Source organism: Diceros bicornis, chromosome 26 (genome assembly GCF_020826845.1).
Source record: "Diceros bicornis minor isolate mBicDic1 chromosome 26, mDicBic1.mat.cur, whole genome shotgun sequence".
NCBI classification, from domain to species: Eukaryota; Metazoa; Chordata; class Mammalia; order Perissodactyla; family Rhinocerotidae; genus Diceros; species Diceros bicornis.
Window position 1 is genome coordinate 20,231,266 of NC_080765.1, and position 18,373 is coordinate 20,249,638.

Here is an 18,373-nt window from a genome sequence, read left to right on the forward strand (position 1 = left end):
ATTCAACCTCCCCATTGAACCTCCCCGGCAGCCCAAACACCATGACACTATGCACTGGAACACAAACACCCCTTCCCCATAACACCGTAACACCCTACCAAATGGCCACGGGGAGGGGCTGATGAGCTTCTTTAATATTTTATTCTGTAGACTCACAGATGCCCACTGAACTGGGACAAGCTATTTCTCAAGAGTGACAGGGTCATTCTCAGCACAAGTTCATAAAAAAAGATTGCAAACATGGAATATGTGAAAATTAAGAGGACTTTATTGATTTTTGTATGTTCTTAGAGAAAACCATTCACACGTTAAAAGTTTGACATTTGATATGAGACTTATTCACGCTTTATTTTACACATAAATTATTTAATTTGGGGGTCAGACATAATTTTTCATTTTAACAGGACTTTCACATGATTACAGTCACAAAATTGGAACACTATATGAAAAAACTAAATCAACCAGAGCTAGACAAAGTATGCAGCTTTATGCCAATTTAAATCTCAACATGCACCACCCCTCATACATGATCTTGGAAGAATCTGCTGTGAGCTTATTAAAATATTAACTAGAGAATGTCTGAGGTCACAAATGATTGTTTACAAAATAAAACCTCTTCTCCTAGTGCTACTCATTTTGTTATAGAAAAATATTACAAATAAAAATTAGTGCTATTCGAGGTGTTCATTTCAAAATCACATATGATACACAGGTTCAAGCCATTTTTTCCTTTATATGGAGACATTATAATACACTATGTTAAGACTGAATTACTGAGTAAATGTACCTTGGCAACTGCTACCAGCTTAGTAATAACATATTGTTTACTATGCCAACTGATCAAAAATGAGAGTGAATTAAAACATTTTCAGGTATTGGGTACATTCATAATTTGTTCCTAGTCTGAGACTAAGAAAAACTGCTAGAGAAACATGACAAAATTTGTAGTTCTTCCTGATACAAGAAATTTGTCTAAAAATCTGTAATTATAAAACAGATTTGCTTTATAAAGAAATGGCTAACTTTTTCTTCATGGTTAGATTCTTATTTGGAGATGATTCAAATTTTAATTTGGGCCCTCTTTTCCTGAAGAGTGGGGAGGGGTGGTTCAGTATTACAAAGTATATTCAACAAACACAGGGGTGTTTCAAAGAGGACTACAGAGCACTGTTATAATCAAACTGTAAGTTTCCTTTCCTGTGATTATGTAAATTTTAAAGAAAAGAGGTCTCTCATAAGCTATATACAGCAGTTTACACTTCAGTGTTTCTTTTTCACTTGATATACAATTAAAATTAATTTATGACAAATACCTGTCAATAAATGTATGTAGGCACATCTAAATTCCGTAGCTTTATTGGAGGGGCGAGGTCTTCAGGGGGATCATGATTCTGGATTCCATTTCTTGAATAAGTGGGACTGAAAACAAGGATCAAGATTACTGTGCTTGTTCTTTTCTAAACAGATGTGTAGTTATGGTAACTACACATTAACAAATAGGTTGCTGAGAATGTGCTGCTTGAAGTCAGAATAGAATACTGGAGGGGCCGGCCCGGAGCTCACCGGTTCGGATACTGGGCGCAAACTGACACACCGCTTGTCAAGCCATGCTGTGGCAGCGTCCCATATAAAGTGGAGGAAGATGAGCTTGGGTGTTAGCTCAGGGCCGGTCTTCCTCAGCAAAAAGAGGAGGATTGGCAGATGTTAGCTCAGGGCCGATCTTCCTCACACACACACACAAAAAAGAATAGAATACTGGAAAACATAGGAGTGACCTCAGGGGCAAAAATACACAAGCTAATGATAGATCAGCCAAATTCCTATGTTATTAAAATTAAAATAGATTCTGTCTGGACATGTCTTTCATTTGCAGGAAATTAGGAAAGCCCATATTGTGAGAAAAATGGTGCTTTCTCAAAAGGTTCTTTGAAAATATAAAAATCAGGTAATACTGCATTTGACTGTATCCTGTATAAAGGAATATATACACTGTACTTGTAAAACTGTCACTGCTGAGTAAAACACACCTCTGGGAACTCACAAAAGTGTAAAAATAAGCAGCAAAGTCACATGCAATTATTTTTTTGGAACTAAAAGACAAGATAATACTTATTTTCTAGAACGAATTACTCTTTGATTTTCTTGGTAGTATATGGGCTTACATGTACTTGACATGCAACATGGTTGGTACTTATTACATGTCATCAGTATCAATAGGCTGTCTTCAGCCCGATTTCTCATTTTCTTATAAAAGTCAAGCAACCAGGACTTCATAGTGTATATGTATCTGGGTATACATGCATGTATAGGTATACACATATGTACACATGCATACACGCATATATATGGAAAGTTTAAATATCAAATTAATTTTCAAAATTATTTTTATTTGCTGTATTAAACTGTAGTGTTTTGGGGGATGGACAATTTTGATGAGAAAGGGAAAGCTTAGAAAAAACTTTATTCGTGTAATAAATTTTCAGAGAATATAGAAGTGTACAAAAAAAGGTAAAGATGTAAAATTTACAACGTACAGGAGTCTGAAAACTGTACCAGGCAACATATATAGTTGAAAAAATGAATATTCTTTATTGAGAAAAAGTCTGTAACTATTAAAGAAAAATTTGACTATTTCATCATCCCCCCAACCTTAAAATTCACCATCTCAGAGCAACATACTATTTTTTTAAAATACATATTAGCTTCAGGGTGAAAGAACATAAAACAATAAGACAAGAAGAATGAAACATTTTATGCCTGTTAAAATATTACCTGTATAATACACCAATTCTTCCCAGCCATGTTTATGCCATGCTGCATTTCGTGTATCTTCCCTGATCTGAAGATCCTTATAAGCTTAAAAATAACCACAGAGAAGAAGCAAGACTTAAACCAAACATAACGCCCTATATTCCACTAACATATCCATTAAGTATTGATTCAGCTGCTTGTCTAGTTTTCTCAAAAAGACTACTTTGGGAATTTAGTACTAAGCTGGGGTAACTGTGAGCTGGTTATTCTGAGCAAAATTATGTTACGCCTTGTGGGAGAAGCAGAACAATCTGCTCTTAAGTTTCACAGTCTAGTGGTTCCAAAACGTACCTTTACAAACCAAGTGAATGTCTTCAATAATATGTTACATTCACAACCAGAAATTGTCAGACTATAGACAAGCAATATTAGATTCAACTTTGCTCAACATTTATAAAGCACTACAACAAACTGGGTGAGAGACTGTGTTCAATGCAGTGAAGAACAAAAAGACAAGTAAAGGCAAGGTCAACCCCTGCTGAGTACTGTGGTATCCTCCAGGACAGAGCCCACAAGGAGAACAGCGAGGACACCAGGGAGAGCTGCCTGGAAGGTGTGATTTGATTAGGTGGATCTTGAAGGTTGAAAAGGATGTCATCAACACAGGGAAACAGAATAGAAAGATGCTCCACGTGGAGGAAAGAGCATAAGGCATCAGAGTCCTTGGTGTCATGTGGTACAATTCACAGGCATCTCATCTGGGTGCCTTGGTTTCTGATTCCCAACCTGGGCAAGATCCTTCCAACTACTTACCAGGGAAACGCCTCCTAGGCATCTCGACATGGTGTTGGTACTGGTTGGTCAAGACTGAAAGATCACCCAGGGCTCCCTCAGTTCTAGTTTGTTTTGGGACACATGCCTTTTCCCCAAGGGACTTCCTTCTTCCCATGAGAAGACCTACCTTGTAGGCTTAGCAATTTAACCATCTAAAGACAAAATTTCCCTCTACTAGTAATGGAGAATAAATTTATAACACAAAATTTTGAAAATGCTGAAAAACAGAAGGAAAAGAAAACTTTTACCTCTCACGCCGGGAGGAAAACAGCTAACCTTCATGTGACAAGCAGCAGCATTCTCACAGAGGTCAGGTGCATGACTAGTGCCCTGTGTGATGTCCCCTTGTAGGGACACAGGTTGGAGACGCCTGCATTCTTTTTTTAATTTTCTTAATTAAAAATTTTTTATTGTAAAATATAACAAAATTTACTATTTTAACCTTTTTTTGTGTGTGTGAGGAAGATCAGCCCTGCACTAACATCTGCCAATCCTCTTCTTTTTTTTTTGCTAAGGAAGACTGGCCCTGGGCTAACATCCACGCCCATCCTCCTCCACTTTATATGGGACGCTGCCACAGCATGGCTTGCCAAGTGGTGCATCAGTGCACGCCTGGGATCCGAACCGGCGAACCCCGGGCCGCCGCAGCGGAGCGTGCGCACTTAACCACTTGTGCCACCGGGCCGGCCCCTATTTTAACCATTTTTAAAGGTATTTAAATTCAGTGACATTAAGTACATTCACACTGTGCCACCATCAATACTATCCAACTCTAAAACTCTTTCATCATCCCAAATTAAAACTCTGTATCAACTGAACAAAAACTCCCCATTGCCCCTGTCTGCCAGCCCCTGGTAACTTCTATTCTACATTATGTCTCTACAAATTTGCCTATTCTAGGTGCCTCATATAAGTGGAATCATACAATATTTGTCCTTTTGTGTCTGGCTTATTTCACTTAGTATAATGTTTTCAAGGTTCATCCATGTTGTAGCGTGTATTGGAATTTCATTCCTTTTTATAGCTGAATAATGTTCCATTATATGCATATACCACATTTTGTTTATCTGTTCATCCATCAATGGACATTTGGGTTTGGGGAGGCTTTTAAAGACGGGAGGCACTTGAGCATGTTCATATACTGAGGGAAGGAGCCCACACGGGGGGGTGGTGGAGCAAGTGGATGGAGCAGGGCCTTGAGGAGGGTGGGGGAGGGATGGTATCAAGCACAAGGGTGAAAGGAAGGGGTGCCGTGTTGTGGAAAGACCTGCTTTGAGGCCAGACGTGCCGAGGTCTGAGCCTGGCTAAGTTACTGAATAGCTGTGGGCTCTGGGTGGTTGATTTACCATCTATGGGTCACAGGCATCTCATTTGTGGCGTGTGGCTGTAAGGATTAAAGGGAATGATGAGGAAAATAACCAACACACTGGAGGGGCTTGATAAATGTTGGCTTTCTTTCTCTAAAAAATAGGGAAAAGTGAGGGTAAGTTTTGGGGGCAGGCAACTGAGAATTCATCTCTGCATATCTTAATACTTTTCCCCGTAAAGTAGGAAGTGGGCAGTGGACATGTGGGACACTGACTGGGGACAACAAAGGAAGGTGGAGAAGGGCACTGCCTAAAAGACATGTGCTGCAATCTGGCCACTCTCAGATGCCAAAGCACCAGGTTGTTCCCGGCTTCTGCGTCTCTGCATGGAGCAGGATCTCACAGGACTCCTCTCATCCTGCTGTAGCTCTGTGAAGCCTCGAGTCCTCCCACAGGGCAGAGTTAAGGGCTCTGTCCTATGCTCCCCACAGCCTCTATCAGAGCTCTGCCACTCACACCCCTGGTGCCTGCCTGCCTGTAATTCCAGGCTCCTAAACCTAGGAGTCCCTATCCAGACACGCTGTAGGCTCTGATGTGAATGGAGCGTATGCATGGCTTGACCTCTGCCTGTGAGCCAAAGCACATGGTAACCCTGCCCCGTCCAGTCCCCGTGCTCACTCATGTACAGAGGACGTCTGGGAAGGAGTGCAGGAGACACCCTCAGAGGCCTCTCCAGGCTGAGAGGAAGGGGAGGGAAGGGGAGAGTCTAACTTTCAGTTTGTACCCCTGGAGAAACCATATACACTATTTAAAAAATAACAGAATCTACTTCACCCCTACCTCAAACCCATAAAGGTTAAATTACATTTAGTATAATCTCAAAAGGCAAGGACACAGAACACATTTTTTAAAGATTTGTTTCCAAATCTACTACATTTGAAAACTCTGCTACTTATGTGGTCAAATCTCAGCCAGCTAGAAAACTAAGTTCTCTAGGACAATGCTGCCCCTGACATTCCGGGAAGCTGAGGGCTATTTGTGGCATCTATCATCTGGTGCAGCGTTTTCAATCTCTCAAATGCCAGGGAAGCCCAGCGTGTGCAGCTGAGATGAGCACCTTGCTGAAGCAGTGATCGATCGGTGGGGGTCACCTCCCCAGATCCCGAAGGTTTGCGGGGAGGGTTCCAAGAGAACAATTGTAAAAACTACTTTTCTTGCCTCAACTTACCCATTCAGACTTAGGTCCCTGGCAGATAAGCTACCATTTAGCCAGTCTGCACTATCTGTAGTTTTCTGAGCACTTTTTATAATTTCTCGTGTCTCCATCACTGTTCCAGCCCTTCCTTCCCACCTTTACCTGTCAATCCCATCTAGATCCTGAAGTCTAGCTCATACTCCACCTTTTACTGATTTCCCCCCAATACACGTTAACTTTATATCCCTTTTAAGTGTTAGGAGTACCCTGAACATATCTCCCCATGTTACTGATCACATGCTACCTGGTGGCACGTCATCCGTGTTTGCTTTATCCCTCCTTAGACTCATCGCCCTATCTTTGTAAGCGCCGTGCTAACACAGCAAGCAGACAGGGTGCAGCACTTGGTGGGACCAAACAGGTCAAATCAATACCTCAGTGAACTGATACGGTCTGGAAATGAGTTATGCTTTTCATTTTTTAACTTTAATAACCATTTACAAATGTGCCCAGAATGTACCAAGCTACTACTGAGACCCAGTTCCTGTTCCAGCAGGGAGACAGACACAAAAGCCACAACTGTGACAATCCGCACAACACTGGGCTCTGGGGGGCTCAGGAGAGTGACGTTCTCTTGAGGGGAGGGGGAACATCTAAGTTAGGCCCTGAAAGACACCAAAGATGGCGCCAAACCAAAGTGGGTGGGATGGAAAAGGTGAGAGAAGGGCCTCTGGGACGAGGGAACCAGACCCAAGACAGGCAGTGAGTGCGTGTGCGGGGAGCTGCCTCTCTGGGTAAAATGCAGGATTTTCTCTGAGGGAGCAACGGGAAGTGACTAGAAAGGGAGGTTGGGACCAATCTGTGAAAGGCACTCTGTAGCTTTATCATCTTCCCTCTCCCTTGGTTGCTCACCTCACCTCTCTTATTCCTTTCACCATTATCCCCACTCGCACCATCAGCTTCCTAATGTGCCATGAATCTATCGACAGCCCAGCTCTTACCTTCCACATGTGAAGTCTGGATTTGCTACAGTGTTCAAGGTTAATGACTTCAGACATGCTTTACTGACTCGTACAACTTATTTAGTAATGAACTCTGAAATCCCAGTAACACAAAGCTGAAGGAAAAAAATACATACCCCAAAGATGATGCACCATATATAGCTGCCCAATCTGAGAGAAGAATCCTCCAACTGCTTCATTATTGTCCTGTCTGAAGCGGATTGCACGAGCCCTATAAGAAAAAAACAACGTTCAGATATTGAATTAAGTCTGTTAAAAAAAATCAGTAAATTTCTTCCATACTCAGAGAAAGTTGTTCAGAATGAAGACTAATTGTTTTTTAATTATCAAATACAATCAAAAGTTATTTTAATGTATATATGATGTAAATGTACTTTTCTGTAGCTATACTAGTCGTTTTTGTGAGAAGTGGACAGTAATTAATGTTGACTATTAAAATAAAAACAACAATGTGAGGATACATGGTTACACTGCTGATTCTCGACATAAAAGTCAAGAAAATTGGCAGAGGATAAGACCAGTCAACTTGAAAAGAATTGCTTCTCCAAGAGGGGAAGTGAGGGAAACCTGGATACTAGACGATCCAAGATGTCACAGGTACTGTATCCAGGAAGACAGAGACCACCCAAGAATGAGGTTTAAAACAGAGATGAAGATTTTCATGAAGAAGATGAAGATGCACAGCTTCAAAGCAGTCACAGACAGTGAATTCTGAGAAACACGCAAGCTCTCTGAACCCTAAGAGGGATTCTGCAACCTCCCGGACAGCATATGGGAGAACCGTGAAAGCAGAGCTTCCTGGCGACACACCATTACTATCAACACTGAGACTGCCTCCTGTTTTTTTTTTTTATTTGCCAGAGCAAACCGTTAGGAAAATGAGTGCCAAATGACATTCATTATGTATATGTGTGGAGGAAAGTGTGTATATACATTACATCTATGCGTATGACATGAAATTGTGGTTAAATTTGTTAAAAACCAGCACTTAAACTTTCCTTTTTAAGATTTCCTGCTGCAAAAGCTATCAGCTCTTTAAACACTTTCATATTTGCACCAGATACTTTATATTTAGTGATTCATATGAAATCCTAAAAATATTTTTAAAATGTATATATTTTTCCAAAAGCAGTTTCCTAGAATCAAAGTTGAAAATGGAGGAAGTGACTTCAAGTGATATAGGGAAGTTACTTCCCTATATCAAGAGACTCAAGAGACTCCACACCCAAGATTATGCAGTAAATTTGAATCAAAACTGCCCAGGCTTCGGCCTAAAGTCTGTCATATGGGGGTCCCACAGTTGACTTGGGAAGATGGATTCATTCTAATTCATTTAAAAGAGGTGGAGACTATGAACAAGGATACTAATCTACTAATATCTATAGTGAGAGACATAACTCTCAAGGGACAAGAGACTTGAGTGGGCTTGACCAGTGCATTCTCTTCCTGGAGGCAAACTTCATAGCAACTGAGTTAGAACATCACAAAGTAGGTATGGAATCAGAGCAAGGACAACCTGCGACAGGAAGCCAGCCTCCTTCAGACCACTCTGCACACCTCGGCTCTCATCCACGATGCACTCAACTCCACGAGGCTGACCTAAGCTTTCAGGTTCTTTTGTGGTGAAGGAGGAATCTCTTGCTAGTGCCCCCATGGGTTACCCCCAAATGATACTAAATTCTTTAACCTTACATCGAGAATTAAGTGATAATATCTTCACAAAAATTACAAACGTGATTGGTAAATTACTGAAATTAAGCAAATCATTTTAATGTGCAGTCTAACTCTACTCAGAAGGGCAAAAAACTGTCTTTCATTGATAGTGATAAATATTCAGGATTATTCATTTCATTCTGAATTTTTCTCATTCAGTTAGAGTAGGCAAAGAAAACATACTTGCCTTAGCCTGGTAATAATCAGAAGCATGTACTGAAGAGGAGACCACCATCTTAAATAGTTACCTATGTGCCAAAATATAAATTGAATGCTGAACTGGCTTTATAAATAATTTTTTAAATAACTGAAGAATAACCTCAGTACTTCTTTGTGGATTCCATGGTGGGCAAGTCTTAATTAGTAACCTGCAAAAACAGAACTACTGAGCGATCCTATTCTGTGGGCAACTAAATTATTACATCTATAAGCACCCCCTCTAAAAAAACTCCTTAATCAGATGGTACCTATAATAGTAGTATACAATCAAATATATATTTCCTAGTTTTCAAATTAAAAGAAATTCTAACTTGCACTATTTAGCCTTTGATCACCTAAGAAGAAAAGATTCATTACAAATAAAGATCACAAAACCATTTTTTGGAGGTAGAAGAGATTTTAGAAATTATCTAGTCCAAAGCAAGAAATTTCACAACTGAAAAAAGAACATATATAAATTGAAAGTAAGTAAAAAATCATAGGTTCTCATTTAAAGATAAAGAAACCAAGGGTCAACAGCTGACCAATGGTCAATAATCTATCCTTGTTGGGCCGGCCCCATGGCTTAGCGGTTGAGTGCGCGCGCTCCGCCGCTGGCGGCCCGAGTTCGGATCCCGGGCACGCACTGACGCACCGCTTCTCCGGCCATGCTGAGGCCGCGTCCTACATACAGCAACTAGAAGGCTGTGCAGCTATGACATGCAACTATCTACTGGGGCTTTGGGGGAAAAATAAATAAATAGATAAAATTATAAAGATTTTTTCCCCCCAAATCCCCAGTAGATAGTTTCCCCCCAAATCCCCAGTAGATAGTTGCATGTCATAGCTGCACAGCCTTCTAGTTGCTGTATGTGGGACGCGGCCTCAGCATGGCCGGAGAAGCGGTGCGTCAGTGCGTGCCCGGGATCCGAACTCGGGCCGCCAGCGGCGGAGCGCGCGCACTCAACCGCTAAGCCATGGGGCCGGCCCTAAATAAATAAAACCTTAAAAAAAAAAAAAAATCTATTCTTGTATCCCTCTTAATTATTGAGACTTTATCTTATTATATCTTTTGTTTTTTTCTCTTATGACAATAGGATTTCTAAAAAGAATATAAAATTATAATGGTGAAAGTTGGTATTTTGTTATAATGGTGATGAGCATGCTTCCTGTGTTTTACCATTAAGTTTAACGTAGCTGTTAAAGTGGGGAAAATGAAGTTTTACCATTTAAACCAGGGTCAGCAAACGACAGACCTCAGGCTAAATCCCATCCTCTGCTGCTTGTTTTATGGCCCAGGGGCTAAGAATGGTTTTTACATTTTTAAGTGCTTGAAAAAAAATCAAATCAAAATAGGATTTCATGATACATGAAAAGTTATGAAATTCAAATTTCATTGTCCATAAATAAAATTTTGCTGGAACACAGCCATGCTCATTCGTTTACAAATTGCCACGGTGGCTTTTGCACTAAAACAGCAGTTAAATAAACAGACACAGTATGGTCCACAACATTTAAAACATTTACTTCCTGGTCCTTTACAGAAAAGTTTCCCAATCCCTGATTTAAATAAAATATTCTCTATTACCAATTTTTAAAATGTTTTTTTATTAGGAATTAGCGTCTAATAAAACTGGTGTAGAATCGTATCAAATGCCTTCTGAACATGCATTAAGATGATTTTTAAATTGTTTTTCTTTTACTTATGAAATATTTCGAACATTCTAATCACTTAAATTTTTAAAATGTTAATACTTTACATTTTGTTATATTTGCTTCAGATCCTTTCCTCTCCCTCCATCAGTTACCACTCTTTGGAAACGGGTACCTCTCTTTTGAAGACAAGAGTCTTCCTGTCCATGTCTTATATTTCTACTTTGTATGTATGTATCCATGAATAGTAGTTATATCTTTTTATATAACTCTTGTTATATATAACTTGTTTATATAACTCTTGTTACATCTTTTTCAAATTTACATAAGAGACATGTTGTACATCTTCTTTAACTAGCTCTTTCTCCTCAGCTTGGTGTTTTCAAGATTTATCCATGTGCAGATGTTTTACTTCAACCACTGCATGAGATTCCACTGCATGAATATACTATAATCTATTCCCCTAAGGCATATAGGTTGTTTACAATTTTGGCAACTACACTTCACCTTTTTTAATCTTATGTAACTACTATTTTCTGCCATCCATTCATCCCTCCAGTCAACACTTACTACCACCCAGGATGCGCCAGACCTGGTAGACAGTCACAGAACTGCAAACTGAAGACTCCCCTACGGTGTGATAAGTGCTCTAACAGGCATGCAGGTGATGTGCACGGGGGTGCAGGGGTCGGGCACCTTCAGAGAGCGTGTGTTAAGACACCTATTCCAGCCTTGATTGTATGTTAATCAGTTTCTTCATTTTGAATCATTCTTGGATTTCTGGTATAAATTCTCTTTAGTGAGGTCACTAGCAGGTTTATTGAGGTATATTTTACACAGCATAAAATTCACTTAACTGTACGATTCCATTTTTAGTAATTCACATCACCACAATCCATCTGTGCTAGAAGATCCCTGTGCCCATCTGCAATCATTCTCTGTTCCCACCCCTAGTCCCAAGGCAAACACTAATCTTCCCGTCTCTATAGATTTGCCTTTTCTGGACATTTCATACAAGTGGAATCCTAGCATACGTGCTCCTTTGTATTGGTCTCTTTCATATTGCATGTTTTTGAGGTTTATCCACATTTGTAGCATATATCAGTAGTTCATTCCTTTTTATTGCTGAATAGTATTCCACTATATGGATATACAACAGTTTATCCATTCACCCAGTGATGGGCATTTAGGTTGTTCCCACTTTTTGGCTATGATGAAAAATGCTATGATTAGGGTGAATGTGAAGCTGGATCCCAGCCAGGCCAAGGACATCCAATCTGTCTTATAGCCTTTTGACCTTCCCCCAAAGCCCATCAATAAAATGGTTTGAACCCACCCCCACCCCGCCAAAATGCTATGATCATTGTATACAATTTTGTATGGATGTATGCTTTCATTTTCTTGGGTATATACATAGGAGTAGAATCTCTGGGTCATATGGTACCTCCATGTTTAACATTTTGAGGAACTGCCAGACTGTTTTCCAAAGTGGCTTCAGCATTTTACATTCTCACCAGCAATGTATGAGGGTACCAATTTATCTACAACCTCACCAACATGTGTTATCATCTGTCTTTTTAGTCACAGCCATCCTAATGGGTATGAAATGTGGTTTTACTTTGCATTTCCATAATGACTAAGGATGTTGACCATCTTTTCATGTGCTTATTAAGCCTTCATATCTCTCTTCTGGTGAAATGTCTATTCAAATCCTTTGCCCATTTAAAAAACTTTTTTAATTTTTATTTTATGACTTTTATTTTTTGTTATGGTAAAAAACACATAACATTAAATTTACCTCAACAATTTCAACTGGACAGTTTAATAGCGCCAAGAATATTCACATCGTTGTGCAACAGACCTCCAGAACTTTTTCATCTTGCAAAATTCTAACTCTAAACCCTCTAAATGCCAACTTCCCTCCACCAGCCCCTGACAACCACCTTTTCTTTTTCTGTTTCTGTGATTTTGACAACTTTAGAAACTTTCTATTAGTGGAATCATACAGTATTCGTTCTTTTGTGACTGGCTTATTTTGCTTAGCACAATGTTCTCAAGCTTCATCCATATTATAGCATGTGGCAGGATTTCCTTCTTTTAAGAGGCTGCATAATATTCCATTAGATGTATATATCACATTTTCTTTATCCATTCATCTGCAGATGGATATCTGGGTTGCTTCCACCCCTTGGCTACTGTGAATAATGCTGTGATGACCATGGGTGTGCAAATATCTCTTTGAGATGCTGCTTGGAATTCTGAATTACATACCCAGAAGTGGGATTACTGGATCATATGGTAATTCTATTTTAATGTTTTGAGGAATCTCTGTACTGTTCTCCATACTGGCTGCACCATTTTATATTCCTACTCCAACAGTGCAAAAGGGTTCCAATTTCTCTGTATCTTTGCCAACACTTGTTATTTTCTGTTCTTTTGATAACAGCCATGCTAAAGAGTGTGAGATAATACGGCGGTTTGGATCTGGATTTCTCTTACGATCAGTGATGCTGAGCATCTTTTCATATGCTTTCTGGCCATTTGTATATCTTTGGAGAATTATCTATTCAAGTCCTTTGCCCATTTTTAATTGGGTTATTTGTAGTCTTGTTATTTAGTTGTAGGATTTTTTTTTAATATATTCTGGATACAAGTCCATTATCAGATGTATGATTTACAAGATTTTCTCTTGTGACTTGTCTTTTAATTTCTTAAATGATGTCCTTTGAATTACAAAAGTTTTTATTTTTGATGAATCATCAATTTTTTTTCTTTTGTGGATCATGATTTTGGTGTTATATCTAAGAGCTCTTTGCCTAACCCTGGGTCACAAAGATTTTCTCCTACGTTTTCTTCTAAAAGTTTTATATTCTAGCTCTTACATTTAGGTCTACAGTCATTTTTGGTTATTTTTTGTATAATGTGAGGTAGGGGTCTAAATCCATCCTTTTGCAGGGATCTCCAGTTGTCTCAGCACCCTTGGTTGAAGAGATTATCAGTCCCTATTGAATTGCCTTGGTACATTTGTTGCAACCAAATGCTCATATATGTCAGAATTTATTTTTGGACTTTCAATTCTATCTCATTGCTCTGTATGCCTGTCCTTAAGCCAGTACCATACTGTCTTGATTACTCTAGCTTTGTAGTCAGTTCTGAAATTGAGAAGTGTGAGTCTTCCAACTTTGTTCTTCTTTTTCAAAGTTGTTTTAGCTATTTTGGATCATCTGCATTTCCAAAGCCTGCTGGAATTTTGATTGCGATTGTGCTGAATCTAGAGAAAGTTGGGGCAAAAACTGGTATTTTGCTACTTAAACTAAGAAGAAGAAAAGAAGCAACTGTATCATTGTGGTGCTCTGTTCATGTGACCAAAGCAATACTTTAGAAAAGATAATATCCAAGATTATGAAATAACCTCATGTAATATTGGGGTTTTGTTAAAAAAAAAAAAAGAAGAGTCCTTATCTCTTAGAGATATATTATAAAATATTTATGGATAAAATGGTATGTTGTCTAAGATTTACTTCCAAATACTCTGGGTTGGAGGAGTTAGACCTAAGCAAGATTCACCATGTGTTGAAGCTAAGTAATGGGGATGGAAGGAGGGATCTATGGTATTATTCTCTCTAGTTTTGTATGTTTCTTTCTAGTTTTGTATATGTTTAAAAAGTTTCATAATAAAAATGTCAAACAAAAAAATAGTCTAGTATTGAATCATGGCATTATTCCCAGATTTTATTCTTAGAATATTACGGCCTAAAATAATCTATTAATAAGACTTACAAACTCACCATTTGGTAATATACTCACCAGTAATTGCCCCATTCAATCATAGTTCCTGGCTGAAAAGAGATTTGGATTTCGGTTTGTTAGTTCTTCTGTCAAGAAATATGGAATTAACAGTATAAAAAAATCAAATGACAAAACTAACTTAAAAATTAACTTTTAATAATGTGAGATGTAACAAATAAAAAAAGCAACATAGCAATATCATTCACTGTGTTCATACGGATCCCATAGTGGGAGTGATATTCCACAGCATCATAGAAGAAGACAACATATATACAATGTAAGAGTAAGTCATCCAATTATGGTTATCAAAACCATAATTAGGCCCATCCTCCAGATGTACTGAAGTCACGATTAAATTGTCGGTACCTGTTCAGACTTTACTGTCAAATTTAAAAAGAATTCAATTTAAGTAAACTTAAGAAGGACATCACTTTATTTTTTCCAGTATAATGGTGAGTATTAGATGACTGAGATCTACTGGTATGTATTCTTTCTAACAATGTTCTTATCTGGGGCTTTCTTTCTAGTAATTTAGTAGGGAAACATCTAGAAAGTCTTACAAAATATTATTTCCTCTTACAGTGCTATAAAATTTATTTAACAGTCACACATTTATAAGTTGCTCTAGTTCAATTATAACATATGCTGATATATTGTACCTAGTCCTGCATTTTAGGTTTGTCCTCTTAAAAACAGAAACACTATACAGAAAAATGTCAAATAATAAACAGTTATAAGATTATAAAAAAAGCATAGAGCTTAGCAAAAGGGAAGGAATGAAAAAGAAAGAAGAAGGGAAAAAAAAGGAAATAAGAGAAGAACTGGAGAGAGGAGAAAACAAGCCAATCAAAATATAATGCCAAACACACGTCACAGAATGTACACTCAACTTTTGTTGTCAGTATTAGGGGGTGCTCATGCTTCTTCACAGAAGAATGAGGAGACAGTTCACTCATATTTCAGTACTTACTCGGAGCTGGTAAGATCTGAGTTCATATATATTAGGTCCTGACCGTGGGACAGGCTCATTCCAGAAACTGAACTCCAATAGCAGCTGATTCTTCCTAGAGAGAAGCATGTTGCTCCTGGCCTTACGGAATTCCGTAAATTCCTTTGAGCGAAAAAAATGTGCTCATGAAATCTTTCAATATTTATACATAAGCCCACTTTAGTAACATTTATGTTCCTCCTAGGACAGAATAGTTTTATAAGTAGGGTCCCAGTTGGCCTGAGAAAGTCCCAGTTTATATCTTGTATGTCTAGGTTTAGATGACAAACTACATGATCATCCTAAGTATCTAAATGACAATAAAAATAAATTTCATTTCCGACATTTTTAGGTTCTCCTAACAGTGTTTGATAGCATATTAATAGAGGTGACATGGACACTACAAAATATCAGATAATCCAAAAGCTATTTATATTTGGACTGGGAATCTATACAAAAGGTTTTCTTTCCTAAAAACGTATGGCTACTAAAATTCTCTCCACTAACATGCACTTACTAGTGAAGGGAGGGGGAGGAGAGCCAAGTCAGCCCAAGGTAAAGATATGTGGTTGGCAGTTCCTGAAGCAGATATGTGTTAGGTAATCCAGGGCTGACTGCATCTCCCACGCTGACTTACTGGTTTCAAAGTACCAGCTTATCAGTTTTAAAGTACAACTGACTTCCACAATAACAACTATTACTTCAATAGTAGTACAACTGGTTACTTGATGTTTTAATACAACTTCAAGAATCCAAATAAGAAAATTTTTACTACAAAAAACTAACAGTTTACTAACAAAAACTCATGACAGAAAGAGTCTAATTCTGTACTAACATCTACTATATCATTAACCTGAATAAACACTTTTCAAAATCATTACCTGATTTTTTCTGAGCTTACTCATGACCTCCGTGAGGGCTGGGTAGCCTCCTTCATACCTCCAGAGGTGGACTGAAATATATTTTAAAAGATAACATACATTTAGAGTTTCATGATACTCTTACTTCGAAACTATTCTAGAAACGCACAATGTTAACACAGCACAAACTGTAATGTGCTGCGTGTTGGCCTATGGGTTACACCATAAAGTTTCAATAATAGATTCAAACATTAAAAACGATAAAAGTAGTTTTTGCAATGAATTACTGGAGAAACTACTTTAACCATAAAACTAGACTGAGACTTGGAAAGCTCTGATTATAAAAACAAGAATTAAATTTATTTTATTTATTTAAGTTGTTACAGTAAAGGCTTAAGGAACAACTGTTTATTCCAAAAACTTCTGCTTCCTACCAGCTTGATCCTGCTCGCCATACCAGGTGTTCCAAGTCCCCACCAAAGTACAAGGGTAATGTTTATCTTCATGAATCTTTGGTAATACCTCTTGACTTAAAGAGAAGAAATAGCAACACTAATTAAACCAACAAAATTATACCAGGTGGACAACACATGAAAAAGGCCATTTACTCTGTATTCTGACAACTAATCTCAGAATATATTTACGATAAAATGAAGTGCAGAATTAACCTTTTAGCTGAATTCTATTGTACTCTAATATTCCACTTATCATAAGCTTAGGTTTCTGATATCCCACCTATCTAGAACAGTTGTAAGCAACTCAAGTATAGTGATGAAAATGATAAAGAAGAGCCAAAGGTCCCAAGATTCCAGGAAATATGGGTCTACTATTTGCCATTTCAGGGAAAAAAAGAAGTACTTAGGAATGGCGATGTTTATAAACGCTAAGGTCTGCTTGTTCCAAAGATAGGAAGAATGAGAGAATTGGGAATAGTGAAAAAGAACATGAAAGAAATAAGAAAGAGAAGAAAGAAATGTTTAAGACAGGGGAAACAGAAGCAGCATGAGCAGGCAGAGGTAGCAGGGAAGAGAACAAGCTGGTCTTAGGGAAGGAGGAAGAAGACAGAGCTGGAGCACAACACAGCCTAGAAGCAATCCCAACTCCAACAGTCCCAAAGGGCATCAATGTAGCAGAAGAATCCAAATTAAAGATACAACATGAAGCATAAATTAGGTTCCACTCAATTCAACCAGCTGAGGGGATTTGAGAGGTACAGCATAATCCCATATTGAACACACCACCCAGTTCATTACCACTGACTGTACAGGAGCAGCGGCAAAGCCATGACAGTGTGTACACGGCAGCGTATTAATTTAACAGAGGTGTCAGAGCTTGGGTCCATGGAAACCTTCCTATAGTACAGATTCAAATGTAAAGGGAAAGGCAAAGGAAAGAGGCATAATCGTGCCATACCAAGAGGAAAGCTAAAACCTGCACACTTTTTGAATATGATGAAAAAGTACAATACAGATTCAACAATGGATGCAAAAGGATATCAAGGGTCAGAGACGGAACCTGTTCAAACTATTTGCTGACACTGAGTGATATGAAGCTAGTGACCACCACGAGATGCTGGGGCACCAGGACTGGGTGTATATGAATAGTTAACAGAGAAAATGTCAGAATGGCTTTATGTCTAACTAACTGAAACCCCACACATCTTTATGACCCAGTATGATGATCACACCATGTGCGTTTTTTGAAGAGTGGCATTTACTTTTTTTTTTTTTTTTGGTGAGGAAGATTGGCCCTGAGCTAACATCCATTGCCAATCTTCCTCTTTTTGCTGAGGAAGATTATCTTTGAGCTAACATCTGTGCCCATCTTCCTCTATTTTGTATGTGGGATGCCACCACGGCACGGGTTGATGAGTGGTGTGTGGGTCTGTGCCTGGGATCCGAACCTGCAAACCCTGGGCCGCCAAAGCGGAGCACGGGAACCTAACCACTACACCACTAGGCTGGCCCCTGGCATTTACTTTTAAAATTAAGATCTGATATTAAAAGTAAATGCCACTCTTCAAAAAATATACATGGTATGGTCATCATACCGGGTCATAAAGA

General features: G+C 38.6%; 1 protein-coding gene across 2 annotated transcripts in view; it reads right to left on the reverse strand.

The window, feature by feature from the left end:
- Positions 1-250: 250 nt before the first annotated feature.
- The window catches only part of NIPSNAP2 (nipsnap homolog 2), a 30,379-nt gene continuing 12,256 nt past the window's right edge, over positions 251-18,373 (reverse strand). The window contains exons 4-10 of one of the 2 annotated variants that reach the window (XM_058569510.1): positions 16,745-16,839; positions 16,332-16,402; positions 15,433-15,573; positions 14,481-14,512; positions 7,226-7,320; positions 2,773-2,856; positions 251-1,419 (exon numbers count right to left, since the gene is read on the reverse strand). In XM_058569510.1, coding sequence (XP_058425493.1) covers positions 1,355-1,419; positions 2,773-2,856; positions 7,226-7,320; positions 14,481-14,512; positions 15,433-15,573; positions 16,332-16,402; positions 16,745-16,839 — 583 coding nt within the window. In that variant the 3' untranslated portion in view covers positions 251-1,354. The remainder of the gene's footprint in view (positions 1,420-2,772; positions 2,857-7,225; positions 7,321-14,480; positions 14,513-15,432; positions 15,574-16,331; positions 16,403-16,744; positions 16,840-18,373) is intronic. The other variant, XM_058569511.1, reaches the window with a different exon arrangement.